The sequence below is a fragment of the Pecten maximus genome, chromosome 5 (assembly GCF_902652985.1).
Source record: "Pecten maximus chromosome 5, xPecMax1.1, whole genome shotgun sequence".
In the NCBI taxonomy this organism is placed as follows: Eukaryota; Metazoa; Mollusca; class Bivalvia; order Pectinida; family Pectinidae; genus Pecten; species Pecten maximus.
Genome location: NC_047019.1, coordinates 26468165 through 26494993, shown reverse-complemented (window position 1 = coordinate 26494993; position 26829 = coordinate 26468165). Strand labels below are relative to the sequence as shown.

The 26829-nt window shown below is 32.1% G+C and overlaps 1 protein-coding gene across 6 annotated transcripts in view; it reads right to left on the bottom strand.

The window, feature by feature from the left end:
• The window catches only part of LOC117327687 (protein lin-28 homolog), a 64658-nt gene that overhangs the window by 15571 nt on the left and 22258 nt on the right, over positions 1 to 26829 (bottom strand). For 4 of the 6 annotated variants that reach the window (XM_033884797.1, XM_033884794.1, XM_033884791.1 and 1 more), the window contains exon 2: positions 15493 to 15593. In XM_033884797.1, the coding sequence (XP_033740688.1) occupies positions 15493 to 15593 (101 nt within the window). Of the gene's footprint in view, positions 1 to 15492; positions 15594 to 15764; positions 15799 to 16682; positions 17200 to 26829 lie in introns of those variants that run through there. The other 2 variants (XM_033884796.1, XM_033884795.1) reach the window with 2 other exon arrangements.

The window sequence follows — 26829 nt, the reverse complement described above, 5'->3', positions numbered from 1 at the left end:
TTATGTGCCAAGCATTGCCATATTAAATGATTCCATAATCTGAGTTCAAGCGCGTTTCACGGATCTAAAATTGTATTTCGTAACTATTTCTATAGATTTCTAAGATAACCATTCCTATATATGGATAAGAATCGATGATTTTATTTATCAGAACATATTAATATGCCCATTCCTAAGGTGTTTTAATGGTGTAATCGTCCATTGAAGTAGAATAGTCTTTTATATTCGTGAGTAGCATCTTTAAAGGTTGTTTTTATTATATGAAAATAAGTCAATTAAAACTCCATGCTTATTTTTAAAGCAAATGTAGTAAATGCAGGACTATGAATAAAACTTGATAATCAAACTTCAAACGATAATCATAGTGTGACTTTACCAATTTAAAGTGATTTATATGTTTGCAACATTCCCACGTTTTGCTATTTCAAACCTGTCAATAAAAGCTACCTTTATGAGCAGGTGACCTTTATATAGAGGTCCATGAACAATCAATTGCGTTGTATTTGGAGCAAGGTCTTGTTTTATACAGGGGACCTTAAAGGCAGGTTCGACTGTAGATGTAAATATTTTATTTCAAATAATAATTTACACACTGTTCATGTAAGACGATATTTCTTAAGCCAAAATCAATAAAATAATTTTATAACGAAACCAGAATATGAAGTTTCCAACACGAAATAAAGCTTCTCTGGGCATCTACAATTCCCAATCAATAGTTCTATCCACTGAGTTGACCTCGATGTACCGGTCATTTCTCTGCTTGACCTCTCGACTGACCCTTCCCTGGCATGTCCTATTTTTACGACCGGAAGTTTAATCACAATGGACAGTTATTTGCAGAGGAGGCCAGAAGACGGATAAAACGGATTTATCCTCATCTCTACGTAAATGACTCTGTCACTGAACGAAAATATAATAGATTTATACAAAATGATTCGTTCCCTTAATTATTCATATTCTTGAATTTAGTATTTCAGATTCATTAGAAAATACTATGTTTTTTAATTTTTACAAATGATTCACATTTGTGGTAGAACATAAATTAATCATGTTTGGAGTATAGACATATTACACAAAAAGGTTTTCTTATATAAAAAGCTACACTTTCATTTCAAATCAAATTTGTAACAAAAATATTCAAATAAATCATTATAATTATCAAATGTCACATAAAACAATTTTTTTAAAGGAACTTGAAAATAAGATAAAAAAGTAATTGATACTTTAATGACGTAATGACGATAAAACATTACACGGCACATTAAACAGAACTGACGTTAATGAGAACACAGAGCAGGCTGTTTCTGCTAGAATGGATTTCAGTATCAAAATGATTTTGAAAAAATTACAAACTTAAAGCTTGAAGTTTTAAAAGATCAGGAGCTGCTTTTCGCAAAATGACTTAAGTGATAATTCAAAAATACTTATTACAAATATTTGCAGTTCTAGATTTCATGCTTGCTTTTACATAGCTTAAGTGATAATTAAAAAAATACTTATACAAATATTTACAATTCTTGATTTCATGCTGACTTTTACATAGCTTTAGTGATAATTCAAAAATATTCATACAAATATTTATTGTTCTAGATTTCATGCTTACTTTTACATTAGTACAAAAATGAGTTTCTAAAATAAAAATCATGTTTCAACATTAATGCGTTCAATGATTATTTTGTATAGAAATGCTACAGATATTCCAATTTGCATTTCAGGTTTGTATGTTATCTTGAAAAGACACATAGAATGATTACAATTATACCCATTCATTAAAACATATTTATATCAATTTACCAACAAAACAAAATTATCTTCGTATTTTTGAAATGCTTATTTTCTAAAAACTATCCAATTGTCATCAACCTTCAATGTTCAGTTAACATATCAATGGAATGTTTTATATCAGATTTATACCACATGTATTGATTTACAGCCAATATCTCTCTCAAACAAGATTTACATATCTTATATCTGATACCCCAGTAATCAACATGTTGTACCTCCAACATTCACATTTCATATGATACATATCTAATTGATTTTCTGTGTGTTTGAGAATACAAATCAGTTCAGATTGATAACTAACGTATTACACAACAACAACAAAATTATTCAATAAAAATGTTTATAACATTTAATTCAATTTATTTTATGTATATATGAATACTTTCATCATTTGATTTGCTGTAGGTAATTGTTTCAATTATGACGTAACACCATCATTTTATTAGGATTTTACTGGAACAAGGCATTTAGTGGAAATATGTCCATTTGATATCTGGTGGCTGAGAAAGTGTTATTTAACAAATGACTAAAACAAGAGAAAGTGTTATTTAACAAATGACTAAAACAAGTAAATGAAGCTTTTACGGTTAGAATGGCACACTCCTTCTATGAAATATGTTCACTTAGCACATCTAACATGAAGTATGAGAGTATTGATGAGATAATGTTAGATAGATAATCGTCACACATGTTATCACACATTGATGAAAATGATGATATATATCCTATCTATCCTGGTTAAAAGCATGATTCGTCCAGGTGATTATTATTTACCAGTTACTTAATTCATTTGTTAATCGACTCTCTTTATATAACAATACATAAAGGGATGTATCACCATATGAACCTACATGGATACGTAACTATAATGTATAACACAACTATCAACAGTCTTATGGATACGTAAGTTTAATGTATAATACACCTATCAACATACTTATATATACGTAACTATGATATATAATACACCTATCAACAGACTTATGGATACGTAACTATGATATATAACATACCTATCAACAGACTTATAGATACGTGACTATGATATATAACACACTTATCAACAGACTTATGGATACGTAACTATGATATATAATACACCTATCAACAGACTTATGGATACGTAACTATGATATATAATACACCTATCAACAGACTTATGGATACGTAACTATGATATATAATACACCTATCAACAGACTTATCCTTTTCATTGTGATATACAACAATTAAAGAATAAAGGTGGACAGAAAGATTGAAACTGGTTACTGTTCCTGAAAATTTGACAGTGAACACTTTTTTCTCTCTTAGGACACAAATCATGCTCACAAAATCTCTAATGAACCGTTGTTAGATTGATATGGCGAAGACTAATGCAAATGTTTTTTTCTTCTTTTTTGTTTCAAGTGGTTATACCAATCATATTTCTAGAGGATATGATATCGCAAAAACTGCTGACCAGTTCTACGTTATGAAATAAAGTGTAAACTAATCACGGTGGATTTATTGTCGGGGTATAATGTGTAATCACTAAATAGGATCATAGTTTTTTTTGAAGACGTCTCTTCTGGTTCCTGGCTTTTTATGGCAGGAGATGAAGATTGTACAAATCCCAGTAGCATTGCATACGTTACCACTAATCAGCGGCCACTACCTCCATAGTCTTTAGCGAATTATTATATAAAATAGATATTCAGAATCGTTAGAAGTATTCCAAACTAATGAGTATGAATACAGGAGTCTCCATGCAAATTCATATGTTTGTTTATATTTTACACTCGTTAAATCGATTTTGAGACTTAATTATAATTTGGTAAATAAGTTGGTATTTTTTGTTGTTTTTGAAATAACCTTAACTAAATTTATGACTCTAACTAAAAACAATATTTACGTATTAGTTAATTAATTCAAACTTAATCATTTTCAATGATAACAATATTACGGATAAAAATCAATAATCTGATTCGTGGAATCTTATAGAGGAGCATATGACTTTTGGTACGAATGTAGATATTCATACAAATATATCTTTATACATAACGTTCAATATGCCGTACAGAGAATGACATGTAATCGGATTACTGTTATGAATGCCATGTAAGGACATTTTAATATCAACTCTTAATTACTTTTCTTTGTTCAGACGCACCTGATATAGTCCATCAGAAAATAGTCTCTATTTCACAACAAAGTGGCATATATATATATATATATATATATATATTGATTTCTACAGGTCCCTAGCTCCATACCGAAATCAATAAAATATACTTACAATCATTGATGTCAATTGGATAGAAATCTTGATTGGATTATTTCTATACAAATGTTATTTTTCTTCTGTATGTATTACCTCTCCATATCTGATACTGAATTAAATCGTCAGTCTAGCTCACTTTATTGAATATCATTTTAAGCTTGTTGTCTACTGCTATTTTTGTAGGCATATACCTGTATAAGGATATTGTAAAATAGTACCAATATGTCTTTAATGTAAAAGTATGAGATCTATTCTTGACTGCCTACATGGCCAATCCAGCATCAAATTGTTTGAGTTTCATATAGGGTTTTTATAATACTAGTACTTTGGTACAACAAAGCCGTGCAATACCAAACCAAGACTGACAGGATATGGCAGAGAAAGGATAAACTTCAAGACTGACAGGATATGGCAGAGAAAAGATAAACTTCAAGTGGCAATTTTAAATATGGGAATTTATTAAGTGTATATACATTGCAAGTGAAGCTCTACTTTCCTGTTCTTAAAATTGTAATCCTTTATTTGGCTGTTGTTCTCCCTTAATGCCAGAGCTGTCACAAACGAAAAAAAATGTTATGTAAAGATAAAATATCTTAAACCGCGCTGGACACATTGGACACGCGACTTTAACTTATTATATTTCCATCGTGGCCATCATCGTTTTACAAAACCGTCTTTTAGTGTTAATCATGCCAGTATTCGGCCAGTGTCTTTGGTGTCGTTGTTGACCCAATAAGGTCATGGATGACCTACTTTCTGTGAGAACTACTATATCAATTTCCCTTTTACGTCTCATAAAGTTGCCATTGTTTGTATATCATAGATATTACATTCAGCTTAAGGGGAGCGTTTGTTAACTGTTCAAAAATTTTAAAATGTGTATAGTCTTATATACAATCTTTATTTTGGACAGGGTACTGTTAAAAAGTCAAAATATTGTGAAAATATTTGAGATACATTGGGAAAACTACTATTCGTGAGCAAATGTATAAATATGATGATACAACGGTAATTGCTGTTGAATTGAATAAACTGTTATCAAATAATCACATAATTAGACCTATTCATCTATACAACTGTGTTTTCTGAGGCGTCGTAACTCGTTTAAAACCAGTATGCTATTTACTAGGATGCTATCAATTTCGTTCCTTAACTTTTCAGATATTTTTACAATCCTGATTTACATTTTACTAACAACTAAAACTATATTGCATATCTTCATGCTGTTATCTAGTACTTCTTCAGATAGTTCTACAGAATAATATCGATAAACTGATCTGTCAAAAAATTATACTCTCCAGTCACTATAAATCATCATTATTTAAATTCAAGACATTTCCGGAACAAGTGCCCGTATGAACGAGCATAAGAATGGAATATTTGGACAGTGTGTTTGGGAACAAACCATTTAACTGTATGTGTGTGTTGTACTTGGAATTCTGATCGATACGTCACAACTGTGTTGGCACCGCGTTCATACACACGCATGCATGTACGCACATACAAAAGTAGGGCACCGTCAGTAACTTATGTTATAGTAGGAGGCAGATAATGGGATATCAAAGGGACATATAATGCTAAGCCGACCTCTGACATTGACACCGTGAATTACATGCGTTAAAGCTTACTTACATAACACACGTGTATCATGACCAGCTAAGAAGAGGAGCTGCATATGTTTGCTTACCACGTTTACAAGAGAATATCGATTTTTTGGTCCCCGAGTTTAGCACAATACTTATATTTTTAAACCAAGTGTTCTTTCCACACATGTATCCACAAGATAACTAAGTTCATGATCGAACCGAATCCCGGCCAGTTCCATAGTGTGTCGTGTGTATGGAGGTTTTCACTACACTGTCATTTAGTGCAAATTTAGCATTTTGCTGACTTGGCAAATAAACCAGATGGAATCGGTATTGGTAAATTGTAAGCTCTATAGTAAATTTAGTGCTATTCGTACAACCCAAGTAGGACTTGGTTACAAGGAAGGAGAGTTTGAAAAATTGGAAAATTGATTTAGACATGTAGATGTTTAGCAGTATCTTCTAACTATGTAGGTCACGTATATCATTCTGCTATAGGAGAGATACTGTGTCTTGTATAAATCCATAATAATAACTCTTGTTGTGTTTGAAATAAAAACGAAGTGTTAGTATCATTTACCTATAAAACTGCTAACGGTCACTGCATACGAATATCTTATGAGATGTATATGCATATATATGTAGGATAGAAACAAATATTACCAAATGACCGCTCCTCTTAAGAGTACCCATATCAAATCCAATGAATAAATAACAATACGATTTAACACTGAGGTGTTGGTATTGTTGATTCATGCTTTTGTCATGTAAAATTACTTGAAATAATACAAATAATATATCGAGCAGTCCAGTAAACTATCTTTGAAAACTGACCCAGAACATTTTATAATGACAATGTAGTTATTCTACAGTCATTCGTTAGGTACTATTTGCATACAGATAAACATTGAATCATATATATTCTTCACACGAAACATGTCATCATAGTGCAAAGAACACAATTGATCTTCTTGGCAATATGTACTTCGACCTACATTTATGGACTTGTCTTATACAGCGTTTTCTATCTATACAGCCTGTATATAACTGCATTGATCCCTTATGCAAGAAACCAGTCAAGCCCATTTGTGATTCAAAATCGGTTTGTGGGTGGTCTTAATGAAGGTAAAGGGTTCCAGCAACCATATTCCTATACAATGCCTGGTTGACCAGTTATTTTAATCTGCATTTGGATAACGCACTGACGCAGCTGTGTAAAGATGTAAGGTCCAAGTAGTGCCCTAACAAGTGGGGTCAATACGTGACCTCCATATAGCAGGACTGGTATTTGATTTTTACCCTCAGCTGTTCATATGGGCAGACGGATTGGTCAAATTTTAGTATTCAAACACTCCTCTGACAAGCAGAAGGGAACTGGTGGTGATAATCGAGACAGGGACATCTAAAGACCACAGGTGGTCGAATTTCACCGGGATATGATATTGGAAACCTTCAAACTGACTGTCTCTGAGCATGTTATTGTCTCGCATCTGCCCCTAGACACATGGAGTGAAGCCCGTACCCACTGTTGTCGGATTCCGCTTCTGTCCGAATAATGGCCATATAGTATGGACATGCATCTCGAAAACCGCCTTTTTCAATTAAGGAATATCAGTCTTTGTCTAGATTGTGTATGATACATGTAAACGTCAGAAATTTCTCCTCCTCCTGGATAAATCGACTTAAAATTAAAATCTAAAACGTCCTCTATGAACCCACTGACTAACGATGAGAAGGCTGCTAACACTTACTCAGAAAAGTCGTGATTCACATTTTGATTGAATCACAACATAACTTAATGTGCAGTTTCGTGACAGAAAATCCTGATATACCGTTTCAACCACTCCACTTATTGGCAGTATATCGAAGGTGTATCGCACTCTTTCCTCAACACTCCATTTATTTGCGGTATATCAAAAGTGCGACGCACTTTCCTTCATACACCATTTATTGGCGGTATATCAAAAGTACGTCGCACTTTCCTCCATACACCATTTATTGGCAGTATATCGGATGTATTGTTATATATATTCAATTATCATTTCCATCTTGTACATACTTAACGTCCATATAGAAGATGAGTATTTGCGTACAGCCATCAATAGTGAAAAAAACTACATTTATTTGTATCATGTATTCCTTGTTAATATTAGTATCAGCTTACTATTGACTTTTAGGTACCAATGTGAACATAAAGACATTGATTATTTTAAATACAAACGTCAATGTATTTTTAAAAAGCAACACCAACATCTTAACGTGGACGATAAAACAAATGTATAATTGATGTTATAAGTATCTGAATTGTTGATCGAACGAGTATCACTAGCAACGATATGTTTAATGCAGCTTTTCCGTTGGTGTTTTCACATCGATATCATGGACGTTTTAAAATCAATATCAACGTCTGGATATTGGTGTTATGAGCACCAATAGTATATATACATTTGTGATATAAACAATAGTATATACATTGATGATATAAACATCAGTATATACAATAGTGAAATAGTGATATGAACATAATTATATACATTGGTTATATAAATATTGGTATACACATCAATATATACATTGGTGATATAAACATTGGTATATACAATGGTTATATAAACATTGGTATATACAATGATGATATAAACATCAATATATACATGGGTGATATAAACATCAGTATATACATGGGTGATATAAATATCAATATATACATTGGTTACATAAACATTGGTATGTACAATGGTTATATAAACATTGGTATATACAAATGGTTATATAAACATTGGTATATACAATTGTTATATAAACATTGGTATCTACAATGGTTATATAAACATTGGTATATACAATTGTTATATAAACATTGGTATCTACAATGGTTATATAAACATTGGTATATACAATGGTTATATAAACATTGGTATATACAATGGTGATATAAACTTCAATATATACATTAGTGAGATAAACATCAATATATTTATTGGGGATATAAACACTCGTATATACACGGGCTTTATAAACATCAGTATATGCAATGGTGATATAAACATCAATATATACATTAGTGATATAAACATTGGTATATACAATGGTGATATAAACATCAATATATACATTAGTGATATAAACATTGGTATATACAATGGTGATATCAACATCAATATATATATATTGGTGATATAAACATCAATATATAATTAGTGATATAAACATTGGTATATACAATGGTGATATAAACATCAATATATACATTAGTGATATAAACATCAATATATATATTGGTGATATAAACATCAAAATATACTTTAGTGATATAAACATCAATATATACATTAGTGATATAAACATCAAAATATACTTTAGTGATATAAACATCAATATATACATTAGTGATATAAACATCAATATATGCATTAGTGATATAAACATCAATACATATATTGGTGATATAAACATTCGTATATACATTGGTGATATAAACATTCGTATATACACGGGCTTTATAAACATCAGTATATGCAATGGTAATATACACATTAATATATACATTGATGATATAAATATTAATGCATTGGTGATTTCAAAATCAATATCAACATGAACACTGATGTCAAACATCAATATTAAACCAAGGTATTACTGTTATAAATACCAATATCTCAATTGATATAAACATCAATATCCCAATTGACACCAATTTATGTTTCTATCATACACATCAATATCTGTTATTATCATTGTTATAAACATCACTATCATCAAAGCATATAGCTGTTATTGGTGCTATATTTGAGGTAAACATTTCCATTGATGATATCATTGTTATACACCTCGCACCAGTATAATAGATTTCAGTTATAAACAACAAATATCACTACGGCGACAGATTTAATCAACATCAAATATTTCTGGTATTAAAATCAGTTACAACATAGATTTTCTGTGAGCAATACCAAAATCAACATCGAGATAGCACTGTTGAAAAAAAACATCTAATATTTCTGTTATCAAAAGTTATTTCAACATTAAGAAATTTCTGCTATAAACAAAGCTTTCAGCATCAGATACTTATGTGATAAAAATTTAGCATTGTTGTACTTCTTTTATAAACATTAATGCCAACGTTGAGATACTTAATTATAGTAGCATATTCAATATCAGGTATTTCTGTTATAAGCACCATATTCAACATTGTATATTTTTGTATAAAACATCAAGTAAATCCTGTTATTTTCATTAATATCAACATTGAAACGACTTTGAGATACTCTAATTATGATCATCAACATCGATTTTTATAGCATGAATATTCCTGTTAAATGAGTAAATATCAAAATAGATGTTTTTATGTTAATAGTATAATATACAACACTAGACAATTATGTAATCATATCAAGAGCAAGGTCTGATATTGTGTTAACAACATCATTATCGACATTGACCATTTGTTTTTGACATCAATATCAAAGTAAGATTTACTGTTTCTATATTAACATCAGATATCTGAGCTCAGTATCAACATTCAGACATTCTATACACATTTATATATGCATTTACGTTTGCTCTTTTACAATCAATAAGTAATAATATACATAATGCATTAAAAAAACTATTTCCCATTTAATCCATTTCAATATTAAACCTGTCTGGTATACAACATTGCCAATAATTAATCAATTGTGACACCTTTTCACTTCCATAATGACTTATTATACTATATGATAGAAGGAAATATCGCACTGCCATGTTAACGTTTTGGCTTTAGCGTCATCCTCCTAATATCTTAGTGTTTTACATGCGTTTTAGAATTTGACTATTTTCAATTAAGAATATTTAATTTTCTCATTTCAACATAATACTGCAATATTCAAGTCGTAAAAAATATAAAACGATTATTGATGAAAATCAATTTATTTCAATATCTGTAAATATTACTAATTAGATAGTATCTATCTATCTATCTATCTATCTATCTATCTATCTATCTATCTATCTATCTATCTATCTATCTATCTATATATATATATATATATATATTAATATCCAGACAAAGTAGATTAAAGAGACATGTTTCAGAAACGTTTTGATTACACTTCCGCGATACTACATTATTAAGAAAGCATGTGTATTATGATCTATTGATTTAAAATAATTCCTTATCAATGTATATATAAAGAAATTCTTGTTCTACCGAATGATACATGAAACTGTATTATGATTATTCTATCATGAGTACCTGCATGTTCATATATATATACTATAACTTTTTCCAACCATATTGTATATATTTCAAGATATCTTGTTATGTGTTGATTAATGTATATTATGTTTTGTATGTTGTTATAGAGGGCCATATGGAAGATTAGCACATGCTAAATATGTCACCCTCAGAAAATAAAGTATTATTATTATTATCATTATTATTATACAGTTTGATTGCAATCTTTTACATTCCTCCTGTGTAGTTCATGGCATGATAAACCAAATCATATTTTTGTTTGGTACATCGTTATACCATTCATTTTAAAGACGAATTAGAAACAACTTAAATATGTTCCAAATAAAGACAAAAGTTAAACAAGATAAACGTGGTAATGGTTATGAACGTCATTTATCAATATCTTAATGACGTTATTTCCAGAAAGAGAGATTAGATAAATTATTTTTTGTTTTACTAAACATATGAAAATTGTATGTTGCTAGAATTATCAAATGCATTCTCAACTGGTAATAAATACATGGCGCAAATATCATGAAACACATTCTTATCAAACATTTTTGAGAAAGAAAAATAACATCAATATATTTTGTTATAATGTGGATGATTTAATTAGAAACGACTGAACTTGACTGGAATGCAAATTTTGCTAAATAGGCAATGGAAGATACAAATTTTACACAATGGACCGAAACAAAAGAAAATTCATTCCTATTAACATTTGTTTTATTCGTTTATTTATTTGTTTATTTATTTATTTATTGCATAAACAATGTCCAAGACTGTGAAGACATTTGGAAATGCTAAATACGAAGGCATAAACATAACTGTTACATTTCTAAAGGTAACTTGAGCAGGTAAGGTTTTCTCGTTTTATTTCTTACAATTGCTGGGCCAGTATTTGACCTCCTTTTACACGATGAGAACATTACAGTAGCATGTAAGTAGGTCCCTTGACCCGTACTAGACCCTTAAGCATGGCCGTTCAACTTCCGGTGTGGCCATGCCAGGTCAACTAGAGCAAAATTCCTCATACTAAGTCGGACAGAGATTCCCACACATGTGCAAACAACGGACAAAACTAATTGTTTAACGTCTGACGTATTTTAAGAGGGACTTAAGGGGGGTAAATGGACTCTAAACGCCAGGCACTACATATACTGTATGGTCCTCCTGTATAGCTAATTCTTCTAGGGCAATAAAGATATACTATGATTTATAGGTTTTCCTCACATTAAAATTGTGTTTGTAAGCATCCCAGAATTACTTGATATATTCGTCCTTTGTTTATAACTGGTTAAATGGATTGATGTAACGTATTATAAATAAACTATCAGTACAAAGTTTATCACAACTGACCTTTCGAATCGAAATATTTGTTCAATTGTTTTCATAAACATAAAACATCCATTTCACTATATCTATAATTGATGGAGGCGACTTTCACATCCTTACAAAGTGAAACTTATTTATTTTAAACGTTTTTTTCATACATGTAATATTATATATTTGAAGATAATTTAGTAACATAAAATTTCCATGTTGATGAAAATAGGTAAACAATTTTCCTAATAATAAATGCATGACATTGTAATGATATGAAGGGATGTGTTAAATGTTATATGTTTTACTGTCTTGAACAAACATAATCTTTGTAGATAACATCAAGCTTAATTAAATATGCAGCTTGCTATCAAAAAGATGTAACACAAATAAAATTAACAAACGTTTATTACATTTTTTTCAAATATTTATCAGACGTTCTTACTAAAACTCTTTGTATCTAGTAATACACCTAAACGGTTCTTATATACATTTTGTACGTTATAAACGTTGCATAAATGACAACATATTCGTATTAACTATGTGTTCGCCAAGTATTTATAGAAATAGTTTTGTTTTAAAACCATATACCTTCTTTCCACTCAAGGTAAGTAAAATTCTTCTCTTAAATCAACTTATTCATTTTCATATAAAACTCTTAGATCAACAACAGAAGAGGAAAACGTCCCTATTTTACAATTTCGTCCTATATATAAAACAAGGAAGAGTTTGATGCTGGCCAGGAGCCTTATAGCTGGTATCCCTAATCTAATATATTGTTGTACAGAAGAGCTGAGTCTGGCTAGGGGGCAACAGTCATAGGAGGTAGACTATGTAAAATTTGGTACACGAGAGGAATAGGTCCGGTTAGGGGACCAAGCACTAATTAGAGATAGAACAGGTGTGTATATTGGTAAATAAAAGGGGTGGGTAATTGTTAGGGGTCCAATTAAGGGAAGACAACATATACACAGAAGAACCTCATAGGGGTAGACTATATATATATTAGTACACAAAACCGCTTGGTGGTGCTAAGGGGACGTATAAGGGGTAGACCAGGTATGTACTGGTACACAGAAGGGCTGTTCTGGTTAGGGGGCCATATGGACTAGACCAGGTATGTACTGGTACACAGAAGGGCTGTTCTGGTTAGGGGGCCATATGGACTAGACCAGGTATGTATTGGTACACAGAAGAACTGGGTCCGGTAATGGGGCCAATATGGACTAAACCAGGTTTGTATTGGTAAACAGAAGAGCTGGTCTGGTTAGGGGCCTATAGGGACTAAACCAGGTTTGTATTGGTACACAGAAGAGCTTGGTCTGGTCAGGGAACCCATATGGACTAAACCAGATTTATATTGGTACACAGAAGAGCTTGGTCTGGTTAGGGAACCCATATGGACTAGACCAGGTTTGTATTGGTACACAGAAGAGCTTGGTCTGGTCAGGGAACCCATATGGACTAAACCAGGTTTATATTGGTACACAGAAAAGCTTGGTCTGGTTAGGGAACCCATATGGACTAGACCAGGTTTATATTGGTACACAGAAAAGCTTGGTCTGGTTAGGGAACCCATATGGACTAGACCAGGTATGTATTGGTACACAGAAAAGCTTGGTCTGGTTAGGGAACCTATATGGACTAGACCAGGTTTATATTGGTACACAGAAAAGCTTGGTCTGGTTAGGGAACCCATATGGACTAGACCAGGTATGTATTGGTACAAAGAAGAACTAGGTCAGGTTAGGGGGCTGATATGGGCTAGACTAGGTATGTATTGGTACAAAGAAGAACTAGGTCAGGTTAGGGGGCTGATATGGGCTAGACTAAGTATGTATTGGTACAGATGATATCTAGGTCTGGTCAGGGCCTCAATTAAAGATAGACCACGTAAATATTGAAAAAAATATATGAGGGCTGGTCCTTGAAACGGGTAGGCCAGGTATATATAGGTACAGGGAGAAGGACCAGGTTACGAGATAAATTAAGGGTTACATAGGTATTGGCTAGGGGACAAATCCAGGCCATAACAGGCATTAATAGACTGCGTTGGATAGGGGGCCCTTTCGGGGCAGCGAATAAAAGGGATATCTTTATGGCACACAAGCACTCACATAAACATTCTGAAGGCAGCCAACCAGGTCATTGGACTTTAACTTTTTTACATAAAATATAGTGTGCCCTGTGTGTAGTAGATGTAATACAGACATACACGGTTATTGGACTTGCAACTTTCAAAATTTAAATCAATCTTCTTTTTTTTTTGAGAACAGAATCTCTTAAAATAATTGCTCATTTCTTGCTTCAACATATTCGACCTAACTAATTTACCAGGATAATGTATACTCGCATGTAAACATCCTTTTCTCTCACGGATTTAATTAAATATATATTATGTATTAGTAAATGTGACTGAGGATTGTCTGACATATAATACAAAAGAAAACAGATTATGATACATGAAAAATATGTTCTTTTCTATGTTTCTTATTGAATGTGATAATTACACCAAACATTTAATGAAGTATCTTAAATTGTATCTTGCTCGGTGTTAAGAATTATGGTCACTTATGCATGAACATGTATTCATATATATATCGATCTGGTAGATATATAATTAATTAAACAAGAATAACATTTATCCATATTCATTGTAAATTCATATATAAACTTTTAATGCCAACTGAGTTTAATGTCCATAATAGAGAACATATCAAGATATTTCGTTTTAGCGTTATTGTGTAACTGTGATTGTTTGGTATAGAGATTTGTCATCTTCGTGTAATTTAGTTTGTTTGTTTTAAAGAATTGTCATCTTTATGTAATTTAGTTAACTTTGTATAAAGGCCTGTCATTTTGATGTTATTTAATTCGTTTAGTATAAAGATATGTCATCTTTATGAAAAATAAATAAACCATGAAATCATAAACAAACTGTAAATTTTACAATTATATAAACATAAACATGAGATATGTTAGTTACAACATTATGTTAGGAATGTTTACAAATAGACAGAACACAAAATAAATAAAAATAATAAACTTTGATAATTTTTAAGTATTTGTATAATTACCTTACACAATAATGTATATAAATCAATTCCAAATTTGACGTTATTGTGCTTAAATTGTTAATCATACACAGCAAAATTCTTGCACACACCAACTTTAGAAATGGACACACGTGCCATATACATTTCGAATAAATAAAAAAATACATTGATATCTGTACATGGCAAATTTAATCATTTATTTCTGGATGGAATATACAATACATGCCAGAGGTCCGCGAATAAAGAGAAAGCAACATGACCTACCTGGTGAACGAAAACATCCTGTGTACCGTCGTCTGGTGTTACAAATCCCCATCCTTTTGCAACGTTGAACCACTTACATCTGCCCCTTCGACGACCTCCTCCTGAAATAAATATATAATTATCAATTAATATTTCCATATACACATAAAATTATACTTTAATTTGAAATTAATTGTTTTATGCTACAGAAGTGAAGTAGGAAACAGAACACTTTGTTGACTAGATGTTAACTGACAAAGTTTCTAACCCCTTTATTTTTACTCAAAACTTACCCCCACTCCGAGCGGCCATGTTGCTTCAAATGACCGCTCCAGTTTATAATGAGTATTTGGCGATGGAATAGCTCTTTTCACCGAGAATATTCTAAGAGTGTGTGTTTGTTGTTACGTAGGTTCTAAATTAGAAAGTGTCGAACACGTTCGTCGTTACAAAATACAGTGTTTTCCATTGTTTGACCTAACTGTAATCACGACATCAAATGGTAGTAATGTGGAAATATCTTTTAGTGGGTCAGCTGGCAAAAACGTGATTTAGTGATACTGAAAAGGTCACATTGAAATATTGTAATGAAGATGTTTAAAGCGCAGTTGTTCTTGTATCTATGGTATTGTTATTGGTTTAGTAGTTTAGTCTATTAACATATTTCAAACAGAATACCTCTGCATGCTTTAAATGAAAACAAGGGTGGCACATTTTGGTAGAGGCGATCCATAGATTCGTTGCAACTTCATCCTCGACAATAGGACATCGCTAGCAGATAAATACTGATGTCCTCCGAGTAACACATGCTAATCTATTAAAATATATCACTTATGATGTATATATTATTGAAGTAAGAATAAACATCGTCAGTGGTCAGTACTTCATAGTCCAACACATTTTTGCTGATAGCTACATTTTGATGTTATTTCTAACGATTGTGTAATAGAACTTCTGCGCAGTTAACATGGAAATAAATCGATCCAGGTGCACTGGCGCTCTGCTAAACATATAGTGGTAACTCTCCTAACCATGGAGTCACAAAGTTGAAATCAGCTGTTTGACTCGACCATAATGGCGATGCCAGGGTTTGCTCTACCGACATGGAGATTCTGAGACATTGGAAAGGGAATCGTGGACCAGAGGGCGAATTAGAGGAGACAGTAAGCTTATTATATGTGCAATCAAAGAATATATAAAGCGGAATTCACCTCCGTAGTCTTCCATCGCACTACCGTCATCGGCAGCTTGGTCTGTCAGGACCAGAGGCTTGTTGGCTGATTATATACATATACATTATATCCAGTGATTTCACTCCTTGAATCTTGAAATATATATTTGAAAAGTGTCGTTGATTTTACACGAACCGCATACCTGCAGGCGTTTGGTTAAAACTTATATAATATACCACAGTTTTTCCAACGATGAAACCACTTCATTTCAATATCCCAAACATCATAATGCCTGCCAGTGTCTTTTCACCCCTTAGTCCATGCTGTTGTGTCCATTATCCTCCCCCTAAGGCCAGCTAGCGGTCAATTAGCGAGATGACCATTCTCATACTAGGTCATCTATCTGTGTTTGACCATCACATCTTCAGACCAAGGCGATAAGCGGCAGAACTACTTGCTTACACACCGAGAGACACCGCGATGTGTGTGTATGATATGCGTACATTCAACAGGTCACAGGCGCTTGTGTTTCACTGAAATCCTCAGTCCTTTGTGATACACTCGTCCCAGGTATGCTTGGTCTGTGTTGTTTTATATGGTCCAGGAGAGCTTGACCTCACGAACTGGTCAAGGGTCACTTCTCTACGGTAGCCCGGGCGAGGGTAAATAGTGCATTTTCTCTCCGTTACTATGGTAGCGAGCTGTCGAGCAATCTCAGTGCTTTCCAGGTCAAGCTGACGATATGTTCACGCGTACATTAAAAACTACAAAAAATCGCTATTTCAGCCGATACGGTTCACTGATTTATACAATCGCATTCTTGCTTGTTCGCCTCTATTTAACAAAAACTTGCACGTACCATACAAAAATACTCCTAACGAGAGGTATATATAAAAGCGACACTTCCTAAGAACGTTGGCCTATGTATGTCCTAAATACAACTGTATTCTCAATTTGCAACTTATACAACATCCGGTGGGATCGAGAAATAAGGTCATGTCCACACGTACAAAAATTCCTGACATAATTAGAATGTTTCCTCAGACTAGTAATACCTCTACCATTTTGTCCTCAATTCATAAACAAAAATCATGAAATAATAAATATCAGTAAGCCGGTCATATTTGCTTTGAAAAATGATACAAATAAGTGAAAGAAATAATGTTTTGTTGATTCGTCATAAAATGAACTATTGTGATAGCATGTATACAATATCAATACATTGCATATATATATATGTAAATAATGAGCATGCATATGAATGAATATCAACGATTATCAATATTTCATATTGAAGATTTGAAGTAAGTACCTATCATATCTCTGTTGATATTGGGAAAGAATATACCTCCCGTGTCGCTCTCGGATGTAAAGGTTAACAGGCGGTGCTTAAAGGTCATCAATTGTTCATTCACATTATCTGTTTCATTCAAAAATGCAAACACCAAAAGGATCACGCATTTATGCAAATAGTTGTTGATACACAAACCTGAAATTAATTCCCTTCCAAAAATATATACATTTCTCTTAACCGTTGTACATATAACAACCTATGCATCCTCATCTAGAATCTGTTACAAAAAATACATTAGATTACCGCCCACTGAATTATGGTGAAAACCTACTCCTTTAATATTCATGAGCAATGTCTCAGCCAATAGGATAACCGAGACGCCATCAATCCAAACAGCTGTCGAGTGAAGAGATTTACAATCTAATAAATATTCATGATATGGTGTTGCTAACCTATCGTTTTATTCCATTAACAATCAGAACCCATGTTTTCTAATTTATCGTATTTTTTAATCTGACAAAATTGGCATCAAATGGAAAGTTCTACACTTAAAAACAACTTTAACTAATATTTGATCTAACTATTTTCTATGGTAACATTCAAATGCACTATCTATTATGTATACGGTTTGTTCTGTGTTATAGAAGAAAAAGTCCCGATAAAAAGACATTTGAATATTCACTAAGGTGTTGTGACACTTATTATCAATTACACACAAGCATAATGTCTCCACTGTCTTCTAAATTCGACTCGTGTAAGATTGTTTCTATTAATTAATAATGTATTGCTAGGGAAAGACATATTGAAAATAATGCTTTTAGATGATATTGAAGTATATCGCTTTCGTTATAATTTTTTGCTGAATTTTAAATACAAAAGGGAAAATAGTATTTAGTATTATATAGTTATCAACGGGTAGCTATGGTTATGATAATAACATTGAAATCAAATAAGGTTATTTTGGACGAGGTGATTTATTCTATAATCTTTTTTTCTTAATTTGTCATGATATAAAACACTCCATACATCATTTGATAATTTCAAAATGATATAAACATGTTTGTGATAGTGTAAAGCATGATGTAGGTAAAATTTAATGTTTTTGATTAATATTGCTTCCATACAGGTATTGTTTATGTTATCTTTCAGCTTAGGTGAAGATTGGTAAAATACTAAATTAATGGTAAGTTCTTTTTGTGTCGACTCTCATTAAAATATCTTCTATTATATATTATATATGTCAAATCAAATAGTTTAAATTTTCAAAGTGTCATTGTTATCATTATAAATATCTGTTGATATACGTATAATGAAAAAAATAAATAAATGATTTTTGTATTTAAATTCCAGCAAAAAGTTGATAATAGTGATATGCTTTTTTGATTTCCATATCATTTCAAAGCGTTATTTTCAACATAAACTTTCCCTGGCACTACAGTATTATGAAGTGTAAAAATATAAAAGAAAAGGTAAAAAATAAAAAATAAATCAACAAAAAAGCGGCCGGGATATATGGTTACATATCTAATACACATGAACATGTATGAAATGTTATTGCTATGTTACAATTGAAGAGAAAACCAATAACAAAAACAAACAAAGGCAAAAATGAAAATCGATAGGCTAAAAATGTATTGTTGGTTAATATATGATCTAAACACATTTTTTATCATCACATTATAAAACACCGATTTGAAAACCGAACATAAATACAACGTCGGAAACCGGTCTGTATGACCTAGGGTTAGGGTAAAGTCCGTCGGAAACCCGTCTGTATGACCTAGGGTTAGGGTAACGTCCGTCGAATCATGTCGTTATGACGTAGGGTTAGGGTTAAGTCCGTCCGAAACCCGTCTGTAGGACCTAGAGTTGGGGTTAAGTCCGTCGAAAAACCGTCTTTAGGACCTAGGGTTAGGGTTCATCAACACACAAAAAATTAACAAAACTAAGTAAAAATAATACATTTTGACGCTTTTAATATTGGATTAGGACTATTATTTTGATTTTTGTAATCTTACATGTCTAAAGAGAAGGAAGGACAACAGCTGTGTGAAATCGTAATATACTGTCTAATATTGAACGATGTACCAACGTAAGTGTCTTTGTACAGCTCAGAGGTTTCATAAAAACAGCAATCCGAATTAACATTATCCATAATCCAAAGGGACGAGAGTCCAATAACGATGTCAAATATAGCACTAGAAACCACGCAGACAAAGGAAGTCGATAATCATAGATCGATGTCGATATCAAATATAACAACCACTTGGAACCGAGGAAACACATATGGAATGAGATTGTTACAACTGCATGTGTTGATTTTTCTCCTTGTCATATACCCGCCATGGTAATAAAACGCATTTTCCAATATCAAAAATGTAAGAGAATCGAAAGCTTAGATAAAATCATAATCACTTTTTAATAGACCCATTTTATATCATTATTCAAATTTATGGCACAAATTACTGTTGCTCGAAGGAATAATTATTCAAATGTATTTCACATACAACTGTTACTCGAAGGAATAATTAATCCTATCTATGTCACAAAAAATGCTACTCGAAGGAATAATTATTAAAAACTATGTCGCATACAACTGTTGCTCGAAGGAATAATTATTTGAATCTCTTTTACATACAAGTGTTGGTCGAAGGAATAATTATTCAAATCTATGTCCCATACAACTGTCGCTCAAAGATTAAGTATTCAAATGTATTTCACATACAACTGTTACTCGAAGGAATAATTATTCAAATCTATGTCACATACAACTGTTGATCCAAGAAATAATTATTCAAAACTATGTCACATACAACTGTTGCTCGAAGGAATTATTATTCAAACCTATTTCTCATACAACTGTTGTTCAAAGGAATAATTATTCCAATATATATCACAACTCCAAAACGCATTACAACTATGAATTTACAACATTAAAGCACATATGAAAGTGACCAAACAGCAACACTGAATATGTGAGATAAATCTAACATATCATATAAAGACTGCTATGACTCGTCAATTTAATTTTATTCGTTCCAGATTACTAATTCTTATAAAAACCAGCATAAGTAATAAGCTGATAGATAATAAATGAATGGATTGAATCAAGGGACACATATACTAAACATTCGTTTAGGTATTATCAAACAATCACGTTTTTCAGATTGTACCAGCTTCCTTATATTTTGTTGACAAACACAATTACGTAAATATCGAGAACTAAATTGGAAAGGTAGTCACAAAACAACCAGAATTCAGTAGAACAAAGAAGAGATTAAAATAACAACAGAGGATATACAAAAACAAAAGGTAACAATCAAAGGATTTAGAAGTTAAGTATATTGGGATATACCAAAACAAAAAGAAAAGCAACAAGAGCAGAGAAATTCCCATGACAAGAGGAATTAAGAAGATACCGAAACCAAAGGAAACACAATCAGAATTAAGACAAAGGGAATATCAAAACAAAAGGTACTAAGATACGAACACAAATATTTATTTGCACCCTGTAAAAGTACAAAGAGAAGAGGACCAGGTGTTCCGGCATAGTAAGCGTCCTCTGCTTTGCCGGCGACACCTGCCATATAAGACCAGGTCAATTCCGTTTTAAGTTATATTCTAAAAATTCTAAACTAGAATGGTGACAATGAAAAAAACACCTGGCGTATCAACAAACATCGAACATGAATTACCTCATATCGCAGAAGGAAACAGAATATTTCCAAATGAGATCATCTCGAAACTTTGAGTTGTTATTTTTTCGTCAGTGATAGGAAAGAGAAGATAGCAATACAAAAGAACACACAATAAGAGTTGACTTACCAGAACTAAAGGGAAAAGAGAAAGGAACAGGAACTGAGAATATATCAAAACAGAGGCAAACAACCAAATACGTTTAAACAAAAGGAATACAACAGAATCTAAGAGAAGACGCCAAAACAAGACATTGTAAATACACAATGATTTTAGAAAGCATCAATGTCCATGTTCAATATGTTAATGAAGTAAAACATGTTTGTAACGGTATGTCGCCATGAGCTAAGTGAGCATGTAATTAAAGTTAACAAGTATATCTCATGATAATAACTATAACATTTCCTCTGGGATTGAACCAACCTGCGTCCGGTTCACGTCTATCTATGCATGCATCTTAATGTAGTATAAACTATATTATCAACTGTAAAGAATCTAAAACCCAAGACGCACAGTGTATATATGTGAACTTGCACAAACTGTATCTGAGAATTATGCATTTCGATAATAATGCAGACTATAGATTATAAGTTTGTTGATACATATCGCCTGATCTAGATAGTATGTTGAGAGATGAATATAAATAATGCGCCACAAAATCTCTCATTAAATTCATTAAGGTAATTTTTAAATGGAGACAAAGAAGTGCCAGGCTTTAAAACTTGTCCTGGTGTCTTCATAGATTGACCAAAAGGCAAACAAAATATTGGCACATTTGAACAAAATTTGAAAGTTACATGCAGAACTGCATCATACAGCTGCCTCGTCATTCTACGACCAACCATTGATATTATGTTTGGTTTGTTTGGTTTGTTTTTGTTTAACGTCCTATTAACAGCCATGGTCATTTAAGGACGTGCCAGGTTTTGGGGGTGGAGGAAAGCCGGAGTACTCGGGGAAAAACCACCGACCTACGGCCAGTACCTGGCAACTGCCCCACGTAGGTTTCGAACTCGCAACCCAGAGGTGGAGGGCTAGTGATAAAGTGTCGGTACACCTTAACCACTCGGCCACCGCGGTATATTATGAACCAAAAGTATTGATACTTAGGATGTAACCTTAATAAACTCTTCCATCATTTTTAATTTTGGACTTCAAATGAACATCAGGTATATTGGTATATTCTGAACTGTGTCTCTATTTAGATTAATTAAAATGTGACAAGTAATATCGTAGTACCATATGCTATACTTGTGTCTGGAACAGGATTGTTACAAAATCTTATTCCTCTTTTAACAACTCACATCTGAACTGCTACTGCATATAATATTTTATGTACAATTCTCCACGAGCTATGCTTGATAAATTGCATTCTATCCCAAAATATATACCTTTATCGCCTGACAATTTTGATATCACTTTCGCTTTAAACCATACCTTTACTCTATTAATTGTTCAATTTTATGAAATTACCTGTGTATGTAAGGACAATAATCTAACGACAACAAAACAGAGGACAAAATCGAACACAGACTTAAAAAGACAACTCCAATTAAATGGACATCACATTATCCGAAAAAGACAGCATTAAATTGGAATACACACCATACAAAAAAGTTAGAAAACACGTCTTTAAATATATTTATATAAGATTGATATATACATTGTGTTTTAATACTTTGATTGGAGCATTGTTACGATCAATCTCACTTATTAAAATGAGGACGTTTAAAAGTTAATTAGACTCTCTTTTGAAAGTACAGATTGTTAAAAAAAACTATATTTATTAACACTTAGTGAGATTAGTCTTCATTATATACCTTTAAACTATCAAACTTACTTCGATTTCATAGGTACAATCAAACCGTTTTCAACATCTTAATTCATATAAATAGGAACACCATTCCCAACTACAAACCAAAGCAGTGTTGTTGTTTTTTTTGTTTTTTGTTTTTTTGTTTTTTTTGTTTTTGTTTTTTTTGTTTTTTGTTTTTTGGTGGGTTTTTTTTGTAATATCCTGAAAATTTTATAAACACTTTTCAATTGAATAATTGTTATGTTGCTTGGCAAAATATTAGGAATTCTGAAGCCCTGTGCACGTTATCCTCGAGATTATCCCCAGTTCAATCGATGGTTATCAGCTAACATCTCTGCTTTATGCATAAAAATGACGAAATCAAAAATGATTGTAACATTTTTTGGTGTCTATCTTCAGTTATTTCCCTATTTTCTGACATTTGTTGGGAGAACCTTAAGCCTAAATAAAATGAAAATATTCATTGTATGGTTAAGTACACAACTGATAAGAAAATTGCAAAGTGAAATGATACTAATGAGGGAAGCATGAGTTATAGCTGTAAGGGCAAACATATACCCCATTCATCACAATCCCTGAAACAGGAGTAGGACGCTGGATCATTTATTATAATAAAGCACGGAGCGAGTGATAGGAGGTATCGAGGGGGGCAAAACACATTAGCATGTAACATAAAACACCGCAGGCATAAAATCGATAGAAAGGAGTTGAGCGTGATCGGCATGGATACCCATCAGTTGTTATCGTACTAGGGTCGATACGGTGTCTAACTTAATCCATGTCTACACGAATAGAATTCATAGGTTAGTGACAATAAAAGGAGAATATATTGTTATGATATCGTGAAGTAATAACCGAAACATGCATTGTTCTTTCATTCTAAATGAATATATCATTATCAAATGGATAGAACAGATCGGGAAAGCACTTTAAAGATTCTTTTTGTTTTTGTTTAGACAATTTACATCTTACCTTTTGAAAAAAATGTTGAATAAGTGAAAATGTGACAGCCAAACACTGTTTTGATACAATCAAAAAAAAGTTTATTATCTAACAGGCATAGGAATTGCGCTGTATGGCATACATATATATATTAATCATAATGTTTGTGTATCAAGAATAATTTGTTGATATATAAACATATAACCTCTACATATAAGCGCACTTTATAATACAATACTTACTCTTTAATGACGATATGTTCCAGTCATAAAACCTACAAAATCGTTGTTACCCGGATACAGATTTACAAATACAGGAATAGTTACAATTACTTACAATTAGGAACATTTTATCCCGAATTTTTAAATCCAACATTTATCAAAATCTGGAAAATGTTATCTCGAGAAATTGCAATGCATCTACAGAAACTTACAACGTCCAAATGTTGATAACAACTGAAGTATTAACAACGGAAATGATAAACCATATAGAATATGACCATCGAAATCTCCCGAGACTCTGCTGTCAAGAGAAGAGTCTCCGGGGATTCCGAAGAAGAAAAATTATATGATAGAAACATTACATTATGTTACTTACACGTGAAATAATTTCCTTCTAGGTACCAATACCGAGATTGTTCATGAACGTAAATTAATATTTGTAATAACGAAAACAGTGTTCGATAAATGAAATGGAATTTCTTTCTATATACTAATGTACAATACCCCCATTTACAATATAATTATTTAAAACAAAATATAATAAAACTTTTTTTGGGGGGGGGGGGGGGGGGGGGGGGCATTATCATCAGATATATATATATCACTGGTGATTCTTAGAAGTACGAATCATCGGTATGAAGTTTTACATTCCCTATTGTACGTTGATTTTATCAATTACTTAACTCACTTTTAAAGGTGATGTCCACTGGTGTGTCTTTTGTACAATCCGAATAGATAAAAGATTTAGATCAAACGGAAAGTAATGGAACTAAAATGAAAAAGCTCTATTCGCACAAAAACAAAACGCAGCGAAGGGCCTTTATATAATGGCGTACAACTTTTCATCACAAAGAGAAAATTGGACATTGATACCGAGGCGAAACGCAAAATCTAAGGAGAAATCATCACTGATATTAAGAAGCATTTATAAAGTATAAGCCTTATCTACACCTCTTTTGTTTCCTGTAATTGTGACAGTTATTATATTTCTGTTTGGAATTATTCAAAACACACGCTATTGAATAGAAACTGAATTTGATATTTGATATTAAACGTTTTCAAAATATTCATTAGAATAATAAAAAGTATTCATTTTTCTTCGAATTTAGATATGTGATCCAGATCAGAGAGTTCAAATTTGCATACAAATTGTATTTTATTTATTTTTATTTATTGATTAATCAAAGATTTTGCAAACCTTTAAAACTTAGATTGAACAACGTTTACTCTCCTGAAACGCATGGTCTTATTCTTATTTTACGTTATAAAAGAGTCTCCATGTAAATCTATATTTTATGGTCTTTTCTCTTTTTCTTACCTGGTGAAGCCGAACAGAAGTAAACCTTTTCCCAAATTTTATAAATCCTAACAATGAAATAAAATTGATTTATTGAGAGCTCTGTAACAGAAAGCGATATGTCATTCAGCCCATGCACAATAAATTCTATCCGTTGATACAGGATTAAAAAAAATCAATCTGGAGGTGAATAGTCGTATAGTTGCCCACACACAAACAAACTCCCAAAGGAATAATAAAGATTTCGTCTATTATAAGGACATAAATTAGAACAGAAATAGAAATCTGTCAAACTGGAACACACTAGGATAAATAACATTAATCATCAAAACATTGTACCAATACAGAGAGTTATACGACAGGTGTATCAAAACAATCAATTTCCATCTAAAATGATTTTGTGGTGTCGAACATTATAATACATTTTTTATTGTTGTACAATCACGCAGTAGAAACGGATTTGACTTTTTGACCTCAATCGTTCCATTCTTTTCACAATAAACAGCAAGTCCAAGTTCAGTAACATGCTTTTGTACACATTAATTCGTCTTTCCCTTTAAAACATACTTTCAATAAGTATGTTGTGATCAATTTAATAAAAGACTGACACGACCCAAGCTTGGTTTAATTAAATACAGTATTCATACATTGTACATTCAGGTGCATTTAATCAAGAATGCTTGGCACCTATATAAATATGTTATCAAACAGAAGTGTACTCTGGCCTCTGTCTCTAGTATTTTGAAACTATAAATAAAATTGAGCTTTATAATCTTGCAAACTAAGGGGAGATAAGCAAATGTAAAAATGTAGCTGATTACTTCTTTGCAGAAACTTGGGGGCTGGTAGACAGTCTAAACGAATTTCAAACTTTGATGTTCCTAAGATATTATTTTCATTGTGACAGGAATATAATTACA